Genomic DNA, 16976 nt, shown 5'->3' with positions numbered 1-16976 from the left:
AGGAACAGTTATTACCCCCAACCCCCCCATCACTTCGTCCACCTCAACCCTAAACTAATTCCACAAACTACAGAGGCTAACTTGCAAGGGAACTCTACAAAATCCATCTTCTTTTTGCTCCTTGGTTGTTTTCATTTCCTGATTTTCCCGTAAATGCCAGGGGATGGATTTGAAGGTGGGTGTCGGCCAACACTTGACCCAGCCCTTTGAAGGTGCAATATTCCCCGAGGGCAAAAGGCTACATTTTATTGCCCAGGCAGAATGAAACACACACACACACACAATTAAAATTAATAGCGGAAATGTTAGTCAGTCCATAAAGCAGAACTCGTGCGCCCTGCCCCTCAGCTGGCCGCTGCGAAGTGAGATTGGACATGGCTTGCGTACTGGGTCTGCTGGTCCTCCGGGAAATGCTGCTCACAAATGGGACAATCGTGACCAAAGTGCACGGAGATGTGCTGCTCCATCACCGACTCCTCCATGGCCGGGTCGAACGGGAAGAGGCAGACGGGGCACTTCTGGCTGCAAAGATATCGCGCATTTGTTACAATCGTGGCACGGCAGAGCAGAGGACCTTCGGCCCAGCGAGATCAACCTAACCCCCTTCTTCCCACATAGCCCCCATAAACACAAAGGGGTTCTGCAGACGCTGGGAAGTCCACACGTAAAATGCTGGAGGAACTCGGCAAGCCAGGCAGCGTCTGGGGAAAGGAATAAAGAGCTGACTTTTCTGGTTGAAACCCTTCCCATTGGATGGCCAACAGGTGGCAAGGATAACCTCACCTCTGCCCCCCCCAGGGTAGCGTCCTGAGATATCACACAGAGGAGAGGTTGACCCCCCCCCCCCCAATTCCAGGATAACAACCCCTCCCTCAATGTCCCAAAAACAAAAGACCAGATGGCGGATTACAGGAGGGATGGAGACAGGCTCACTCCAATTAACATCAATGGGTCTGCAGTTGACAGGGGTTCGATACAGGCCCCCCAAGTCCTTCAGACTTTCTACAGGAGCCCCATTGAGAGCATCCTGACTGGCTGCATCACTGCCTGGTACAGGAACTGCACCAACCTGGTTCACTGGGCACTGCGGAGAGTGGCACAGACAGCCCAGCGCATCTGTGGATGTGAACTTCCCTCCATTGTGGACATTTACAGCAGCAGGGGCAGGAAGAAGGCCTGGGAGATCATCGGGGACAACAGTCACCCCCCCAACCATAAACTGCTTCAGCTGCTTCCGTCTCGCAAACAGTACTGCAGCATTAAAACCAGCACCAACGGGGTACAGGACAGCTTCTTTCTACAAGCCATTAGACATACATTCACATGTCTGTACACTGCGACAGATTTTTACATTGTGGGGTGGGTGGAGGATTCAAATCAGGGTCCTACTGAAGCAGGGGTTCCCAACCTGGGATCCCCTATTAATCATGGGGGTCCACGGAATAAATAAAGGTTGGGGACCACACTCCCCCCACCATCAGCTGGAGGGTCTCGGCCAGAAACGTTGCCTCGTTATTCCAAATCCGTTGGTGCAGCCAGACCTGCCATGTTCCCACAAGGTTCTGCATTTTTCTAGCGGACGGTGCCGAGCCAGGCCGCGAGAGGAGGAGCATGGGGGAGAGCAAACCCACCCCCCCGACAGCCAAGCGTTACAGACTTCATCCCTGGGAGGGGGGACGCCCGGGACTCTGGCAAGCTGCTGCCGGCGGCCAACATCCTAGTCGGTGGGCTGAAGACAATATCTACCTACGAGACCCATAAATGTCACCGATGCATCTGCGTCTACACCACCCCAGAGTCGCAAACACGAGGAAATCTGCAGATGCTGGGAATTTAAACAACACACACAAAATGCTGGTGGAACACAGCAGGCCAGGCAGCATCTATAGGAAGAAGCGCTGTCGACGTTTCGGGCCGAGACCCCTCGTCAGGACTAACCGAAAGGAGATAGTAAGAGAGTTGAAAGTGGGAGGGGGAAGGGGGAAATGCAAAATGATAGGAGAAGACCGGAGGGGGTGGGATGAAGCTAAGAGCTGGAAAGGTGATTGGTGAAAGGGATACAGAGCTGGAGAAGGGAAAGGATCATGGGATGGGAGGCCTCGGAAGAAAGAAAGGGTGGGGGAAGCACAAGAGGGAGATGGAGAACAGGCAGAGTGATGGGCGGAGAGAGAGAAAAAAAAACAAACTAAATATCAGGGATGGGGTAAGAAGGGGAGGGGGCATTAACGAAAGTTAGGGAAGTCAATGTTCATGCCATCAGGTTGGAGGTTACCCAGCCAGTATATATCTCCAGCTCTGCATCACTTTCAAATCTCTTACTATCTTTCCTTTCAGTTAATCCTGACGAAGGGTCTCAGCCCAAAACATCAACAGTGCTTCTCCCGGTAGATGCTGCCTGGCCTGCAGCGTTCCAAAAGGCATTTTGTGTGTGTTGTAAGTGTAATCCCTGGTTGATATCTGCGCTGTTGAGCTGGAGGAATTTCATTCAGCAGCTCTGCAGTGTCAGTCTGGTCAGCTTTCAGCCTGTCTGGGTTATCGTTGAAGATGAGGGATGATGCGGAGTGTGTGCCATCCAATTGGCGCGAGGCTTCTCTCGGTGAGGGACAAGAAGGTTGGGCTTGGGCTTTTGTTCGAGAGGAGATGGGAGAGGGAAGACGCTGGGGAGCGCACGATCCGGCGGGGAGACCCGTCAGTTCGAGACGGATTGCGAGCGAGGTTTGGAAGGCGGTGCGGACGTTCACGTGGACCGAGGGCCCGGCGCACGAGTGACGGAGGAGTTCATGATGAGCGCCGACTTGTGCACATGTGACTGATTAGAATGGGCCATTTTCTTTTTGTCATTCTTTACGAACCGTTACTTAAGATTCATAAATGTAATTCCTTTAATTGTGGCACTCATTTGCAACAGGGTAGAGAATTGCACAGCACCCACATCGGGGGCGGGCTCGCGCCTCAATCTCACACGTTTGGGGAGGGGGGGGGCCAGAGACTGTCTTCCCTAGACTTACACGGTCGAGGATACCAGTGTTTCATAAGGAACACTCACGGATATGCAGGAAGCACAATAACATTCTGAATGTGCAGAGCACCGCAGGGCTAGATTTAAGTTTGGAGAATTCTAGAGCGTGAATTTATTCCATTTGACAAGCAGAGGACTGTTTCAGTAATGAGCTCGTACCTGGTAACGGGCAGCTCCGCTTCAAAGTCCTGGAAATTCTCCTGTGCAGGGATACAACAGTAAGACCAATATGATCAGATTCGTTTTGACCATCTGCTCTCTACACACAAACTGACCCTGACCGCCCCTGCGTGTAAAGAGGGTTGAGACCAGCGGGATCAGTGTCAACGGGAGGGTGAGGGAGAGAGGAAGGGAGGGGGGGGGAGAGAGGAAGGGGGGGAAGAGAGATAAGAGAGAGATAGAGAGACAGAGAGACCACAACCACAAATGTTTATCTAAAATTTAAAAGCTTATTAGACCAAATGACTGCAAGCTTAAAAGCCCCAGGGTAAATCATGTGGTTGAAATTACAGAGATGTTCGTGCCTGGAATCTGACTCTTCGCCTTAGAATGAGTGGGACCGTGGAGAGTCAGCAGGGAAATGAAGCTGGAACCACGATTCTCAACTTCATTACACCCCTCCCAGGGCAGGGACAGACCAGTTGAGTCCTGACAACATAGCTCAGTCATGTGTGTGCCAAACGCCTGAGTGGGGTAATGTACCCAAGGACTACCCCACCCCAACTTGAAGCCCAGAGTCTGTCGTCCACTTCAGCACTGTTGTTGGAGATAATTAATTCTCTTCAGATTCCTCAGACAGTTTTTATATGGTAACTGGCCAAGAAACTCCCTCCTAATTTAAGCTGCTGAATCTCAAACCGGACTTGCATGCGAACTTTAAAGTGAGAAATTGACCACAAGACACAGGCACGGAAATTAGGCCATTCAGCCCATCAAGTCTGTTCTGACATTCCATCATGGATGGTTAATTATCCCTCACAACCCCATTCTCCTGACTTCTGACCCCCCCCCCCCACATAACCTCTGGCGCCCTGACTAACCAGGAACCTCAAAAAGGCAGCGTCCACCATTAACGACACCCACCAACCAGGACATGCCCTCTTCTCATTGCTAACGTCAGGGAGGAGGTACAGGAGCCTGAAGGCACACACTCAATGATTCAGGAACAGCTTCTTCCCCTCTGCCATCAGGGAGGAGGTACAGGAGCCTGAAGACACACACTCAATGATTCAGGAACAGCTTCTTCCCCTCTGCCATCAGGGAGGAGGTACAGGAGCCTGAAGACACACACTCAGCGATTCAGGAACAGCTTATTCCCCTCTGCCATCAGGGAGGGGGTACAGGAGCCTGAAGACACACACTCAGCGATTCAGTAACAGCTTCTTCCCCTCTGCCATCAGGGAGGAGGTACAGGAGCCTGAAGATACACACTCAGATATTCAGGAACAGATTCTTCCCCTCTGCCATCAGAAAGGAGGTACAGGAGCCTGAAGGCACACAGTCAGCGATTCAGGAATAGCTTCTTCCCCTCTGCCATCAGAAAGGAGGTACAGGAGCCTGAAGACACACATTCAACGATTCAGGAACAGCTTCTTCCCCTCTGCCATCAGAAAGGAGGTACAGGAGCCTGAAGGCACACAGTCAGCGATTCAGGAATAGCTTCTTCCCCTCTGCCATCAGGGAGGAGGTACAGGAGCCTGAAGACACACACTCAACGATTCAGGAACAGCTTCTTCCCCTCTGCCATCAGGGAGGAGGTACAGGAGCCTGAAGACACACACTCAACGATTCAGGAACAGCTTCTTCCCCTCTGCCATCAGGGAGGGGGTACAGGAGCCTGAAGACACACACTCAGCGATTCAGTAACAGCTTCTTCCCCTCTGCCATCAGGGAGGAGGTACAGGAGCCTGAAGGCACACAGTCAGCGATTCAGGAATAGCTTCTTCCCCTCTGCCATCAGAAAGGAGGTACAGGAGCCTGAAGACACACATTCAACGATTCAGGAACAGCTTCTTCCCCTCTGCCATCAGAAAGGAGGTACAGGAGCCTGAAGGCACACAGTCAGCGATTCAGGAATAGCTTCTTCCCCTCTGCCATCAGGGAGGAGGTACAGGAGCCTGAAGGCACACATTCAGCGATTCAGGACCAGCTTCTTCCCCTCTGCCATCAGGGAGGAGGTACAGGAGCCTGAAGACACACACGCAGTGATTCAGGAACAACTTCTTCCCCTCTGCCATCAGGGAGGAGGTACAGGAGCCTGAAGACACACACTCAACGATTCAGGAACAGGTTTTGAATGTACTGCAACGTGCACAACAACAACTTTCACCACGTATTTCAGTGATACTAAACCTGATTCTGAACCTATCAACCTCCGCTTTAAATATACCCAATGACCACTCTCTGGCTAAAGAGATTTCTCCTCATCGCCCTTCAAAAGGGACGTCCTTGTATTCTGAGACTGTGCCCGCTCATCTTATACTTCCCCACCCTGGGCCCCCCCCCCCCACAAATCCTTTCTACACAGGTCTTTCAAAATTCGGTAGCTTCAATGAGATCTCTGAAACTGCAGAGCGTACAGGCCCCAGGGCCAGCAAACAATCCGCATACGTGACCCCTTTCGTAACGGGGTTCATTCTTGTAAACCTCCTCTGGACCCTCTCCAACGCCAGCATCCCCCTTCTTCGACAGGGGGCCCAGAACCACTCGTACTGCTCCAAATACAGCCTGTCCAACGCCAGCAATACACCCTTGCTCTTGTATCCTGGTCCTCACCCGCCGCGAGCAAGGAATAATAGAGATGAGGAGGAATTTCTTCAGCCAGAATCTGTGGAATCCATTGCCACAGACAGGATGTGGAGGCCAAGTCATTGGGTATATTTAAAGCGGAGGTTGATGGGTTCCTGAGTAACTAGGGCATCAAAGGTTACAGGGAGAAGGCAGAAGGAAGGGATTGAGAGGGATAATAAATCAGCCATGATGGAAAGGTGGAGCAGACACGATGGGCTGAATGGCCTAATTCTGCTCCTATGGTCTTACAAAGCGTCAGCATTACATCCTCAGACCATAAGACGCAAGAGCAAATTTCGGCCATTTCTCCCATTGACTCTGTTCTGCCATTCTATCATGGCTGATCTCTCTCAGACCTGGTCTCCTGCCTTCTCCCTGTAACCCTTCATGCCCTGATTAATCAAGACTCTATCAGCCCGTTTTCGATATACTCAGTGACTTGGCCTCCGCAGCTGGTCCGCGGCAACGAATTCCACAGATTCCCACCCACTGGCTGAAGAAATTCCTCCTCACCTCTGTTTTAAATGGACGTCCCACTATTCTGAGGCTGTGCCCTCTGGTCCTGGTCTTGGGACTCTTCCACCACAGGAAAGATTCTCTCCACATCCACTCTATCTGTGTCCTCTGGTCCTAGACTCCCCCACTATAGGAAACATCCTCTCCACATCCACTCTGTCTGTGCCCTCTGGTTCTAGACTCCCCCACTATAGGAAACATCCTCTCCACATCCACTCTATCTGTGTCCTCTGGTCCTAGGCTCCCCCACTATAGGAAACATCCTCTCCACCTCCACTCTATCTGTGTGCTCTGGTCCTAGACTCCCACACTATAGGAAACATCCTCTCCACATCCACTCTATCTGTGTCCTCTGGTCCTAGGCTCCCCCACTATAGGAAACATCCTCTCCACATCCACTATCTGTGCCCTCTGGTCCTAGACTCCCCTATAGGAAACATCCTCTCCACATCCACTCTATCTGTGTCCTCTGGTCCTAGACTCCCCCACTATAGGAAACATCCTCTCCACATCCACTCTAGCTGTGCCCTCTGGTCCTAGACTCCCCCACTATAGGAAACATCCTCTCCACATCCACTCTATCTGTGCCCTCTGGTCCTAGACTCCCCCACTATAGGAAACATCCTCTCCACCTCCACTCTGTCTGTGTCCTCTAGTCCAAGACTCCCACACTATAGGAAACATCCTCTCCACATCCACTATCTGTGCCCTCTGGTCCTAGACTCCTCCACTACAGGAAACATCCTCTCCACATCCACTCTATCTGTGTCCTCTGTTCCGAGTCTCCCCCACTATAGGAAACATCCTCTCCACATCCACTCTATCTGTGTCCTCTGGTCCTAGACTCCCCCACAATAGGAAACATCCTCTCCACATCCACTCTATCTGTGTCCTCTGGTCCTAGACTCCCCCACAATAGGAAACATCCTCTCCACATCCACTCTATCTGTGTCCTCTGGTCCTAGACTCCCCCACTACAGGAAACATCCTCTCCACATCCACTCTATCTGTGTCCTCTGGTCCTAGACTCCCCCCCCTATAGGAAGCACCCTCTCCACATCCACTCTTATCTGTGTCCTCTGGTCCTAGACTCTTCCACTATAGGAAACATCCTCTCCACATCCACTCTATCTGTGTCCTCTGGTCCTAGACTCCCCCACTATAGGAAACATCCTCTCCACATCCACTCTATCTGTGCCCTCTGGTCCTAGACTCCCTCACTATAGGAAACATCCTCTCCACACCCACACTATCTGTGTCCTCTGGTCCTAGACTCCCCCACTATAGGAAACATCCTCTCCACATCCACTTTATCTGTGTCCTCTGGTCCTAGACCCCCACTATAGGAAACATCCTCTCCACATCCACTCTATCTGTGTCCTCTGGTCCTAGACTCCCCCACTATAGGAAACATCCTCTCCACATCCACTCTAGCTGTGCCCTCTGGTCCTAGACTCCCCCACTATAGGAAACATCCTCTCCACATCCACTCTATCTGTGCCCTCTGGTCCTAGACTCCCCCACTATAGGAAACATCCTCTCCACCTCCACTCTGTCTGTGTCCTCTAGTCCAAGACTCCCACACTATAGGAAACATCCTCTCCACATCCACTATCTGTGCCCTCTGGTCCTAGACTCCTCCACTACAGGAAACATCCTCTCCACATCCACTCTATCTGTGTCCTCTGTTCCGAGTCTCCCCCACTATAGGAAACATCCTCTCCACATCCACTCTATCTGTGTCCTCTGGTCCTAGACTCCCCCACAATAGGAAACATCCTCTCCACATCCACTCTATCTGTGTCCTCTGGTCCTAGACTCCCCCACAATAGGAAACATCCTCTCCACATCCACTCTATCTGTGTCCTCTGGTCCTAGACTCCCCCACTACAGGAAACATCCTCTCCACATCCACTCTATCTGTGTCCTCTGGTCCTAGACTCCCCCCCCTATAGGAAGCACCCTCTCCACATCCACTCTTATCTGTGTCCTCTGGTCCTAGACTCTTCCACTATAGGAAACATCCTCTCCACATCCACTCTATCTGTGTCCTCTGGTCCTAGACTCCCCCACTATAGGAAACATCCTCTCCACATCCACTCTATCTGTGCCCTCTGGTCCTAGACTCCCTCACTATAGGAAACATCCTCTCCACACCCACACTATCTGTGTCCTCTGGTCCTAGACTCCCCCACTATAGGAAACATCCTCTCCACATCCACTTTATCTGTGTCCTCTGGTCCTAGACTCCCCCACTATAGGAAACATCCTCTCCACATCCACTCTATCTGTGTCCTCTGGTCCTGGACTCCCCCACTATCGGAAACATGCTCTCCACATCCAATCTATCTGTGTCCTCTGGTCCTAGACTCCCCCCCCTATAGGAAACATCCTCTCCACATCCACTCTATCTGTGTCCTCTGGTCCTAGACTCCCCCACTATAGGAAACATCCTCTCCATATCCACTCTATCTGTGTCCTCTGGTCCTAGACTCCCCCACTATAGGAAGCATCCTCTCCACATCCACTCTATCTGTGTCCTCTGGTCCTAGACTCCCCCACTACAGGAAACATCCTCTCCACATCCACTCTATCTGTGTCCTCTGGTCCTAGACTCTTCCACTATAGGAAACATCCTCTCCAGGATGTCTGTGGTCTACAAATTACAATGGGAGATAGAGAATGCATGTCAAAAGGACAACGTTACGATATGCAGATAGGTTGGAAATACGAGGCTGGTACTGGAACCCAAGAGGAGGAAGCTTCTAGTTTGCCCACAAGATGGCTTCTCAGAGCAGCTGGTGGTTGAGCCCACTATAGGATCAACTAATCTGCAACGGGGGTGGTGCGATGAAGTGGAATTGATTAGGAAGCTTAAGGTAAAGGAACACTTAGGAGAGAACGATCATAATATGATAAAATTCACCCCGCAGAGTCTGAAAAGGCGAAGCTGAAGTCCGATGTATCAGTATTACAGTGGAGTAAAGGGAATTACAGAGGCAGGAGAGAGGAGCTGGCCAGAATTGATCGGAAAAGAACACTGGCAGGGATGACGGCAGAGCAGCAATGGCTGGAGTGTCTGGAACCAATTCAGAAGGTTCCGGAAGAAGTATTTCAAAGACAAGATGACTGAACCGCGGCAAACATGTCAAAGCCAACGCGCAAGATGGGAAACAGAGGGCAGAACATAGAGCCAGAATTTGTAGGAAGTGACAGAGGATTAGGAAGCATTTAAAAACCAACAGAAGGCAACTAAAAAAGTCAATGGAGGAAAAGATGGAATATGATGGTAAGCTAGCCAGTAATATTAAAAAGGATATCAATGCTTTCTTCAATAGATAAAGTGTAAAAGAGAGGAGAGAGTGGATATTGGACTGCTGGAGAGGTAGTAATGAGAGACTAAGTCTGTCTGTCAGAGTGGACAGTGGAGTGAGAGGCAGCAGAGTGGTAGGGCTTTGGGTCGACAGGCTTAGGCGGTAACGGGACGGGGCGAGGTAGGTGTAACTATGGTAATTGCAGAAAGGAGGTGGTATGTGTGTGAGGCCAGTTTTCTGTGCTCGGAGTCAGATGTGGGGGGGGGGGGAAGTTCACGGAGTCTCCCAGCCTCCCGGACGGCCATATCTGCATCAGGTGTGTCGAGCTGCAGCTCCTGAGGGACCGAGTTAGGGAACCGGAGATGCAGATCGATGACCTTCGTCTGGTCGGAGAGTGAGGAGGTGAGAGAGAGGAGTTACAGGCAGGTGGTCACACCGGGGCCACAGGAGACAGACAAGTGGGTCACAGTCAGGAGAGGGAAGGGCAGGAGTCAGGTTCTCGAGAGTACCCATGTGGCTGTACCTCTTGACAATAAGTACCCCTGTTTGAGTACTGTTGGGGGGGGGGGACAGCCTACCTGGGGGAAGCGGCAGTGGCCATGTCTCAGAAGGGTAGGGAAGGGAAGAGGAAGGCAGTAGTGATAGGGGATTCTATAGTCAGGGGGTCAGACAGGCGATTCTGTGGATGCAGGAAAGAAACTCGGATGGTAGTTTGCCTCCCAGGTGCCAGAGTCCATGGTACATATTGGTACCAATGATATAGGTAGGAAAAGGGAAGCGGTCCTGAAAAAAGACTACAGGGAGTTAGGAAGGAAGTTGAGAAACAGGACCACAAATGTAGTAGTCTCAGGATTACTGCCTGTACCACACGACAGTGAGAATAGGAATAGGATGAGGTGGAGGATAAATGCGTGGATGAGGGATTGGAGCAGGGGGCAGGGATTCAGATTTCTGGATCATTGGGACCTCTTTTGGGGCAGGTGTGACCTGTACAAAAAGGACGGGTTGCACTTGAATCCCGGGGGAACCAATATCCTGGCGGGGAGGTTTGCTAAGGCTACTGGGGAGAGTTTAAACTAGAATTGTTGGGGGGTGGGAACCGAACTGAAGAGACTGGGGAAGGGGAGGTTGGCTCACAAATAGAGAAAGCTTGTAGACAGTGTGAGAGGGAGGATAGGCAGGTGATAGAGAAGGGACACGCTCAGACCAAAGGTTTGAGATGTGTCTATTTTAACACAAGGAGTGTTGTGAACAAAGTGGATGAGATTAGAGCATGAATCAGTACTTGGAGATATGATGTTGTGGCTATTACAGAGACTTGGATGGCTCAGGGACTGGACTGGTTGCTTCAAGTGTTGGGTTTTAGATGTTTCAGAAAGGGCAGGGAGGGAGGCAAAAGAGGTGGGGCGTGGCACTGTTGATCAGTGATAGTGTCACGGCTGCAGAAAAGGTGGACGCCATGGAGGGATTGTTTACAGAGTCTCTGTGGGTGGATGTTATGAACAGAAAGGGGTCAATAACTTTACTGGGTGTTTTTTATAGGTTGCCCAATAGTAACAGGGATATTGAGGAGTAGATAGGGAAGAAGATCCTGAAAAGGTGTAATAATAAGAGTTGTTGTGACGGGAGATTTTAATTTCCCAAATATCGATTGGCATCTCCCTAGAGCAAGGGGTTTAGATGGGGTGGAGTTTGTCAGGTAGGTTCAGGAAGGTTTCTTGACACAATATGTAGATAAGCTGACAAGAGGAGAGGCTGTACTTGATCTGGTATTGGGAAATTAACCTGGTCAGGTGTCAGATCTCTCAGTGGGAGAGCATTTTGGAGATAGTGATCATAATTCTATCTCCTTTACAATAGCATTGGAGAGAGATAGGAACAGACAAGTTAGGAAAGCATTTAATTGGAGTAAGGGGAAATATGAGGCTATCAGGCAGGAAACTGAAAGCTTTAATTGGAAACAGGGAAAAGTACGGAAGAAATCTGCAAATATTCAGCGTATATTTGTGTGGAGTTCTGTACAGGTACGTTCTAATGAGACAGGGAAGTTATGGTAGGGTACAGGAACCGTGGTGTACAAAGGCTGTAATAAATCTAGTCAAGAAGAAAAGAAAAGCTTACAAGAGGTTCAGAGAGCAGGTAATGTTAGAGATCTAGAAGATTATAAGGCTAACAGGAAGGAGCTTAAGAAGGAAATTAGGAGAGCCAGAAAGGGCCATGAGAAGACCTTGGCAGACAGGATTAAGGAAAAACCCAAGGCATTCTACAAGAATGTGAAGAGCAAGAGGATAAGAAGTGAACGAATAGGACCTATCAAGTGTAACAGTGGGAAAGTGTGTATGGAACCAGAGGAAATAGCAGAGGTACTTAATGAATACTTTACTTCAGTATTCACTATGGAAAAGGATCTTGGTGATTGCAGTGATGACTTGCAACAGACTGAAAAGCTTGAACATCTAGATATTAAGGAAGAGGATGTGCTGGAAAACATCAAGTTGGATAAGTCACCGGAACTGGATGAGATGTACCCAGGCTACTAGGAAGTGAGGGAGGAGATTGCCGAGCCTCTGGCGACGTTCTTTGCATCATCAATGGGGATGGGAGTTCCCGAGGATTGGAGGGTTGCGGATGTTGTTCCTTTATTCAAGAAAGGGAGTAGAGATAGCCCAGGAAATTATAGAGCAGAAAGTCTTACTTCAGTGGTTGGTAAGTTGATGGAGAAGATCCTGAGAGGCAGAATTTATGTACATTTGGAGAGGTATAATATGATTAGGAGTAGTCAGCATGGCTTTGTCAAGGGCAGGTCGTGCCTTATGAGCCTGATTGAATTTGTTGAGGATGTGACTAAACACATTGATGAAGGAAGAGCAGTAGATGTAGTGCATATGGATTTCAGCAAGGTATTTGATAAGGTACCCCATGCAAGGCTTATTGAGAAAGTAAGGAGGCATGGGATCCAAGGGGACATTGCTTTGTAGATCCAGAATTGGCTTGTTCTCAGAAGGCAAAGAGTGGTTGTAGATGGGTCATATTCTGCATGGTAGTCGGTGACCAGTGGAGTGCCTCAGGGATCTGTTCTGGGACCCCTACTCTTTGTGATTTTTATAAATGATCTGGATGAGTAAGTGGAGGGATGGGTTAGCAAGTTTGCTGATGACACAAAGGTTGGGGGTGTTGTGGATAGTGTGGAGGGCTGTCAGAGGTTACAGCGGGACATTGATAGGATGCAAAACTGGGCTGAGAAGTGGCAGATAGAGTTCAACCCAGATAAGTGTGAGGTGGTTCATTTTGGTAGGTCAAATATGATGGTAGAATATTGCATTAATGGTAAGACTCTTGGCAGTGTGGAGGATCAGAGGGATCTTGGGGTCCGAGTCCACAGGACGCTCAAAGCAGCTGCGCAGATTGACTCTGTGGTTAAGAAGGAGTACGGTGTATTGGCCTTCATTAATCATGGAATTGAATTTAGGAGCCGAGAGGTAATGTTGCAGCTATATAGGACCCTGGTCAGACCCCACTTGGAGTACTGTGCTCAGTTCTGGTCGCCTCACTACAGGAAGGATGTGGAAGCCATAGAAAGGGTGCAGAGGAGATTTACAAGGATGTTGCCTGGATTGGGGAGCATGCCTTATGAGAATAGGTTGAGTGAACTCAGCCTTTTCTCCTTGGAGCGATGGAGGATGAGAGGTGACCTGGTAGAGGTGTACAAGATGATGACAGGCATTGATCGTGTGGATAGTCAGAGGCTTTTTTCCCAGGGCTGAAATAGTTGCCACAAGAGGGCACAGGTTTAAGGTGTTGGGGAGTAGGCACAGAGGAGATGACAGGGGTAAGTTTTTTACTCAGAGAGTGGTGAGTGCGTGGAATGGGCTGCCGGCAACGGTGGTGGAGTTGGATACGATAGGGTCTTTTAAGAGACTTCTAGACTGGCTCATGGAGCTTAGCAAAATAGGGGGCTATAGGTAAGCCTAGTAATTTCTAAGGTAGGGACATGTTCAGCACAACTTTGTGGGCCGAAGGGCCTGTATTGTGCTGTAGGTTTTCTACGTTTCTATGTTAATAAGCATTGTGTGTCGTTCTTCATTTTGGAAGACACTAGCAATATGCTAGAAGTTCAAGAGTGTCAGGTGCCATTACTAGGGAGGAGCTTGGGAAGATGAAAAGTCTGAAGGTAGATACTGTGCGTCACCTGGACCAGATGGACTACACCCCAGGGCTCCGAAAGAGGCGGCTGAAGAGTTTGTGGAGGCATTAGTAATGATCTTTCGAGAATCAATAGATTCTGGAATGGTTCTGGAAGACTGGACACTTGCTAATGTCACTCTGTTGTTGAAGAAGAGAGGGATGCAGAAGGAAGGAAATTATAGGCCAGTTAGTGTGACCCCGTGGTATTTCTCTCTTATGGTATTAGTCCCCTCAAAATGGATGCAAATGGGTTGGAATCTGTATGACCGTAAGAGAGCTTCCAGCAGGGGAATCGTAGCTTCCGACAGCTGTTCCTCGCCAATCACCACAGGGACAAGAAGATTCCCCAGAGAAGGAAGTAAATGCAAAAATCGGTTTAAACGTAAGATTTACCAAGTCATTCAGGTCTTGCTGAAGATCAACAAATTGATCCGCTGATGGTTCCGCGGCACCTGCTGAACGAAAGCAAAAAGGATCAGTCAAGGGCAACTAAGGGAAAGACAGAAGTGAAACCCACACACATGTAAAGGGGGTTTCTTTTTTTTCTTTGTTACTGTTGGGAAAGGGTTTCCTTTTGTTAACTAGCAGGAATGCTAATTTACTGATAACGAGAATGGTATTCCTTTGTAAACCAAATGGAGATTAATGTTCTTTCTTCTGAGTCTGTAAGCTTTTGTTGACGGGCTTTTGGGCAGATCGGCGCGAGGGGGTCGAGAGAGAGGACGCAATGCTGTAAGCTGGGTGAGGATCGGACCCCAAAGGGGGGTCCGAGGCCGGGAGATTCTCCGGGGGGGGGGGGATGAAGCTAGATGTGCTTGGTTGACCACTCGGAGGGTCCTGAGCTGTTTGGAGAGTCGAGGAGTTCGGTCCTGAGCTGCGAGTCGAGGAGTTCGGAGGGGATCGAATGGTGGCCAGAAGACTTCAGTAATTGAGCTCCAACGGTTCTGCACGAAGTGGTTTGGACTTTGATAAGTTTGGCGCCTTTTCTTTAATTTTCTCTTCATATATACTGTATCGTTATTAATCACTTAGTTATAGTAACCTTTATAAATTGTACTCATTTAATCGCATATGGTGTACTGTCTGTTTTTGGGTGAGGCGGGGACATCACACAGCATCCACACCAGCTGATTACCCAGTTTGGTGGGGCCGAAGGCTGCTCCCCCTAGACGAGAACGAGCTGAGCGAGCCTGAGGCGACCCAGGGGGTTACATTGTGAGGTGCTCGTCCGGGATTGATTTCTGTGGAAGCTGTGTGATCACCCTCTTTAAATTGTGTCTGCAGCGAAGAGCTGGTGTGCCTTTGTGGGTGTGCAATTGCTGGTTATCGCTGCGTGTGTGTTGGGTGGGGTGGCTGCTGTTGCTAGCCTGGAGGTCGTTGTTCGAGTTCCGATTAGTTCTGACGAAATGGTGGGGGGACCGTGGGTTGTCCGTGCTGTTTGGGGAGTGAGGAGTGACAGGTTGGGATGTTTCAGCAGTGGTGAGCTCCGCCCGGTTGTTGGAATAATGTCCAGCCCTAAAGGGGCGGAGACGTGGGCGGAGCGGACCTCTCAGTTGTTGGGTGAGTGACAGTGCTTGGCTGAGGAAAAGCGACAGGGACGGGTTGAAAGTTTGAGTAGGCGGGCTGGTGACTTTGTTAGAACTGTCAGGCGCAATTACCTCGAAGTGACCGCTGCCAGTTCTGGGAAAGTGTGGGAAAATGCGTGTGGTTCAACTGGAAGTCAAATGCCGCAGCTGGGGGGCTTATCATATCTGTGGCAGGAGATTGGTGGGAAGTTTTTAGGGTATCCCTTTTTGCCTAGGGGGGCAGATAAATTGCTTGTGGTGCCAAGGGGATCTGTCAAGGGGATCAGTTGTTCCGTTGATTCGAGAGGTGTCGGGAAACTTAGAGGATGCCCAGTGGGGGAACGGCTTGGGGTCTCTGGGGGAGCACGTTCCCAGCAATGTACCAAGGAACTCCCGAAAGGAGCAGACCCTATTCCTGAAGGCTTAGAGGGGCCACGCACACAGGTGTTGTTACGGATGGATGGAAGTCAAGTTAAAGCCATCCTTGGCACCGGGGCGCCGGTGAAGTTGCTGTACAGTTTGTTTCATAACCGTTATTGGAAGCATTTACCCTTGACAACATTGAGGACACTGGAGATTCGGGGTACCAGTGCCGGTGATTATCCAGACAACGGTTGTTGGTCAGTGAAAATGGAGTTCCTAGAGGCAAAAGTGGAGGAGACTGAGGTTCATGAATCGTTAATGCTGATGTGTCCGGACCCTGTTGAGACGGGCAGCATTTCTGTTCTAGAGAGAACCAATATCCTGCTGGTGCGCTTGGGAGCCTGCCCGGAGGAGGCGGGTGAGCGCTGTTTGGAGGCATTGTCGATGCACCCAGGGTTTCGAGCTGCTTGTGCGGACGTGTGTAGCAGCATTGGGCTGATACCGAATTCAAACAAGAGCCAGTGGTGGTACGGCCTGGGGGAAGTATCTGAGGGTGAGACCCTCTTAGTGGACGCTGCGAAATACCACGAGGGAGGGGAGTTGACTGCTGAAGACACCTCAGAGAGAGAGGTTGCGGCAACTGGCCCCTGAAGCCGTGGAAGATGTAGGCAGCGTGTGTGTGGATTATATTGCATTGAAGAGGCGCACTGTCAGTGACCAGAATATGGCCCTGAGGGCCAGAGAGGCGAAGGCCTGTCTGAGTGGTGTGAAGTGGTTTAAGGTGCTGGATCTGAGGAGTGGATGTTGCCAGATCCCGATGAGTGGGGCCGACAAGGAGAAGACGGCCGTTATAAATTCCCTAGGAGTCTTCGGGTCCGAAAAGATGCCACAGGGCATATCTGGAGCCCTTGCATCCTTCCGGCGGGGCAGGTGGAAGACCATAGGGGATGTGGAGGCGTTTGGAGTTTTGGTGTATGTGGATGATCTCTTGGTGTTTGGATTTGCCTCAGGAGAATATGAAGTGAGGTCGTTGCAGGAGCAGCTGAGAACTACCGAGTTAAAGTGTTTTCTGGACACGTGCCAGGGCTGGCGAAGGTCGCAGCTCGTGAGAGACTGTCTCTACGGAATCAAGTTTGAAAGGAAGACGGAGAGACTGGAGAAAGTGATCTGGAACCATTCGGAAGACTTACAAGTTGGAGAGAATGAAGAAAGTTGTCTGACTGA

The 16976-nt window shown here is 50.2% G+C and overlaps 1 protein-coding gene across 1 annotated transcript in view; it reads right to left on the bottom strand.

The window, feature by feature from the left end:
* Nucleotides 1-339: 339 nt before the first annotated feature.
* Nucleotides 340-16976, bottom strand: part of LOC132386024 (tax1-binding protein 1 homolog A-like) — a 129481-nt gene continuing 112844 nt past the window's right edge. The window contains exons 10-12 of the mRNA XM_059958306.1: nucleotides 14218-14276; nucleotides 3179-3219; nucleotides 340-522 (exon numbers count right to left, since the gene is read on the bottom strand). Of these exons, the coding sequence (XP_059814289.1) occupies nucleotides 345-522; nucleotides 3179-3219; nucleotides 14218-14276 (278 nt within the window). The 3' untranslated portion in view covers nucleotides 340-344. The remainder of the gene's footprint in view (nucleotides 523-3178; nucleotides 3220-14217; nucleotides 14277-16976) is intronic.

This window comes from Hypanus sabinus (assembly GCF_030144855.1).
Source record: "Hypanus sabinus isolate sHypSab1 chromosome Y unlocalized genomic scaffold, sHypSab1.hap1 SUPER_Y_unloc_24, whole genome shotgun sequence".
In the NCBI taxonomy this organism is placed as follows: Eukaryota; Metazoa; Chordata; class Chondrichthyes; order Myliobatiformes; family Dasyatidae; genus Hypanus; species Hypanus sabinus.
The sequence above is the reverse complement of the archived record's forward strand: the minus strand, read 5'-3'. Positions and strand labels throughout refer to the sequence as shown.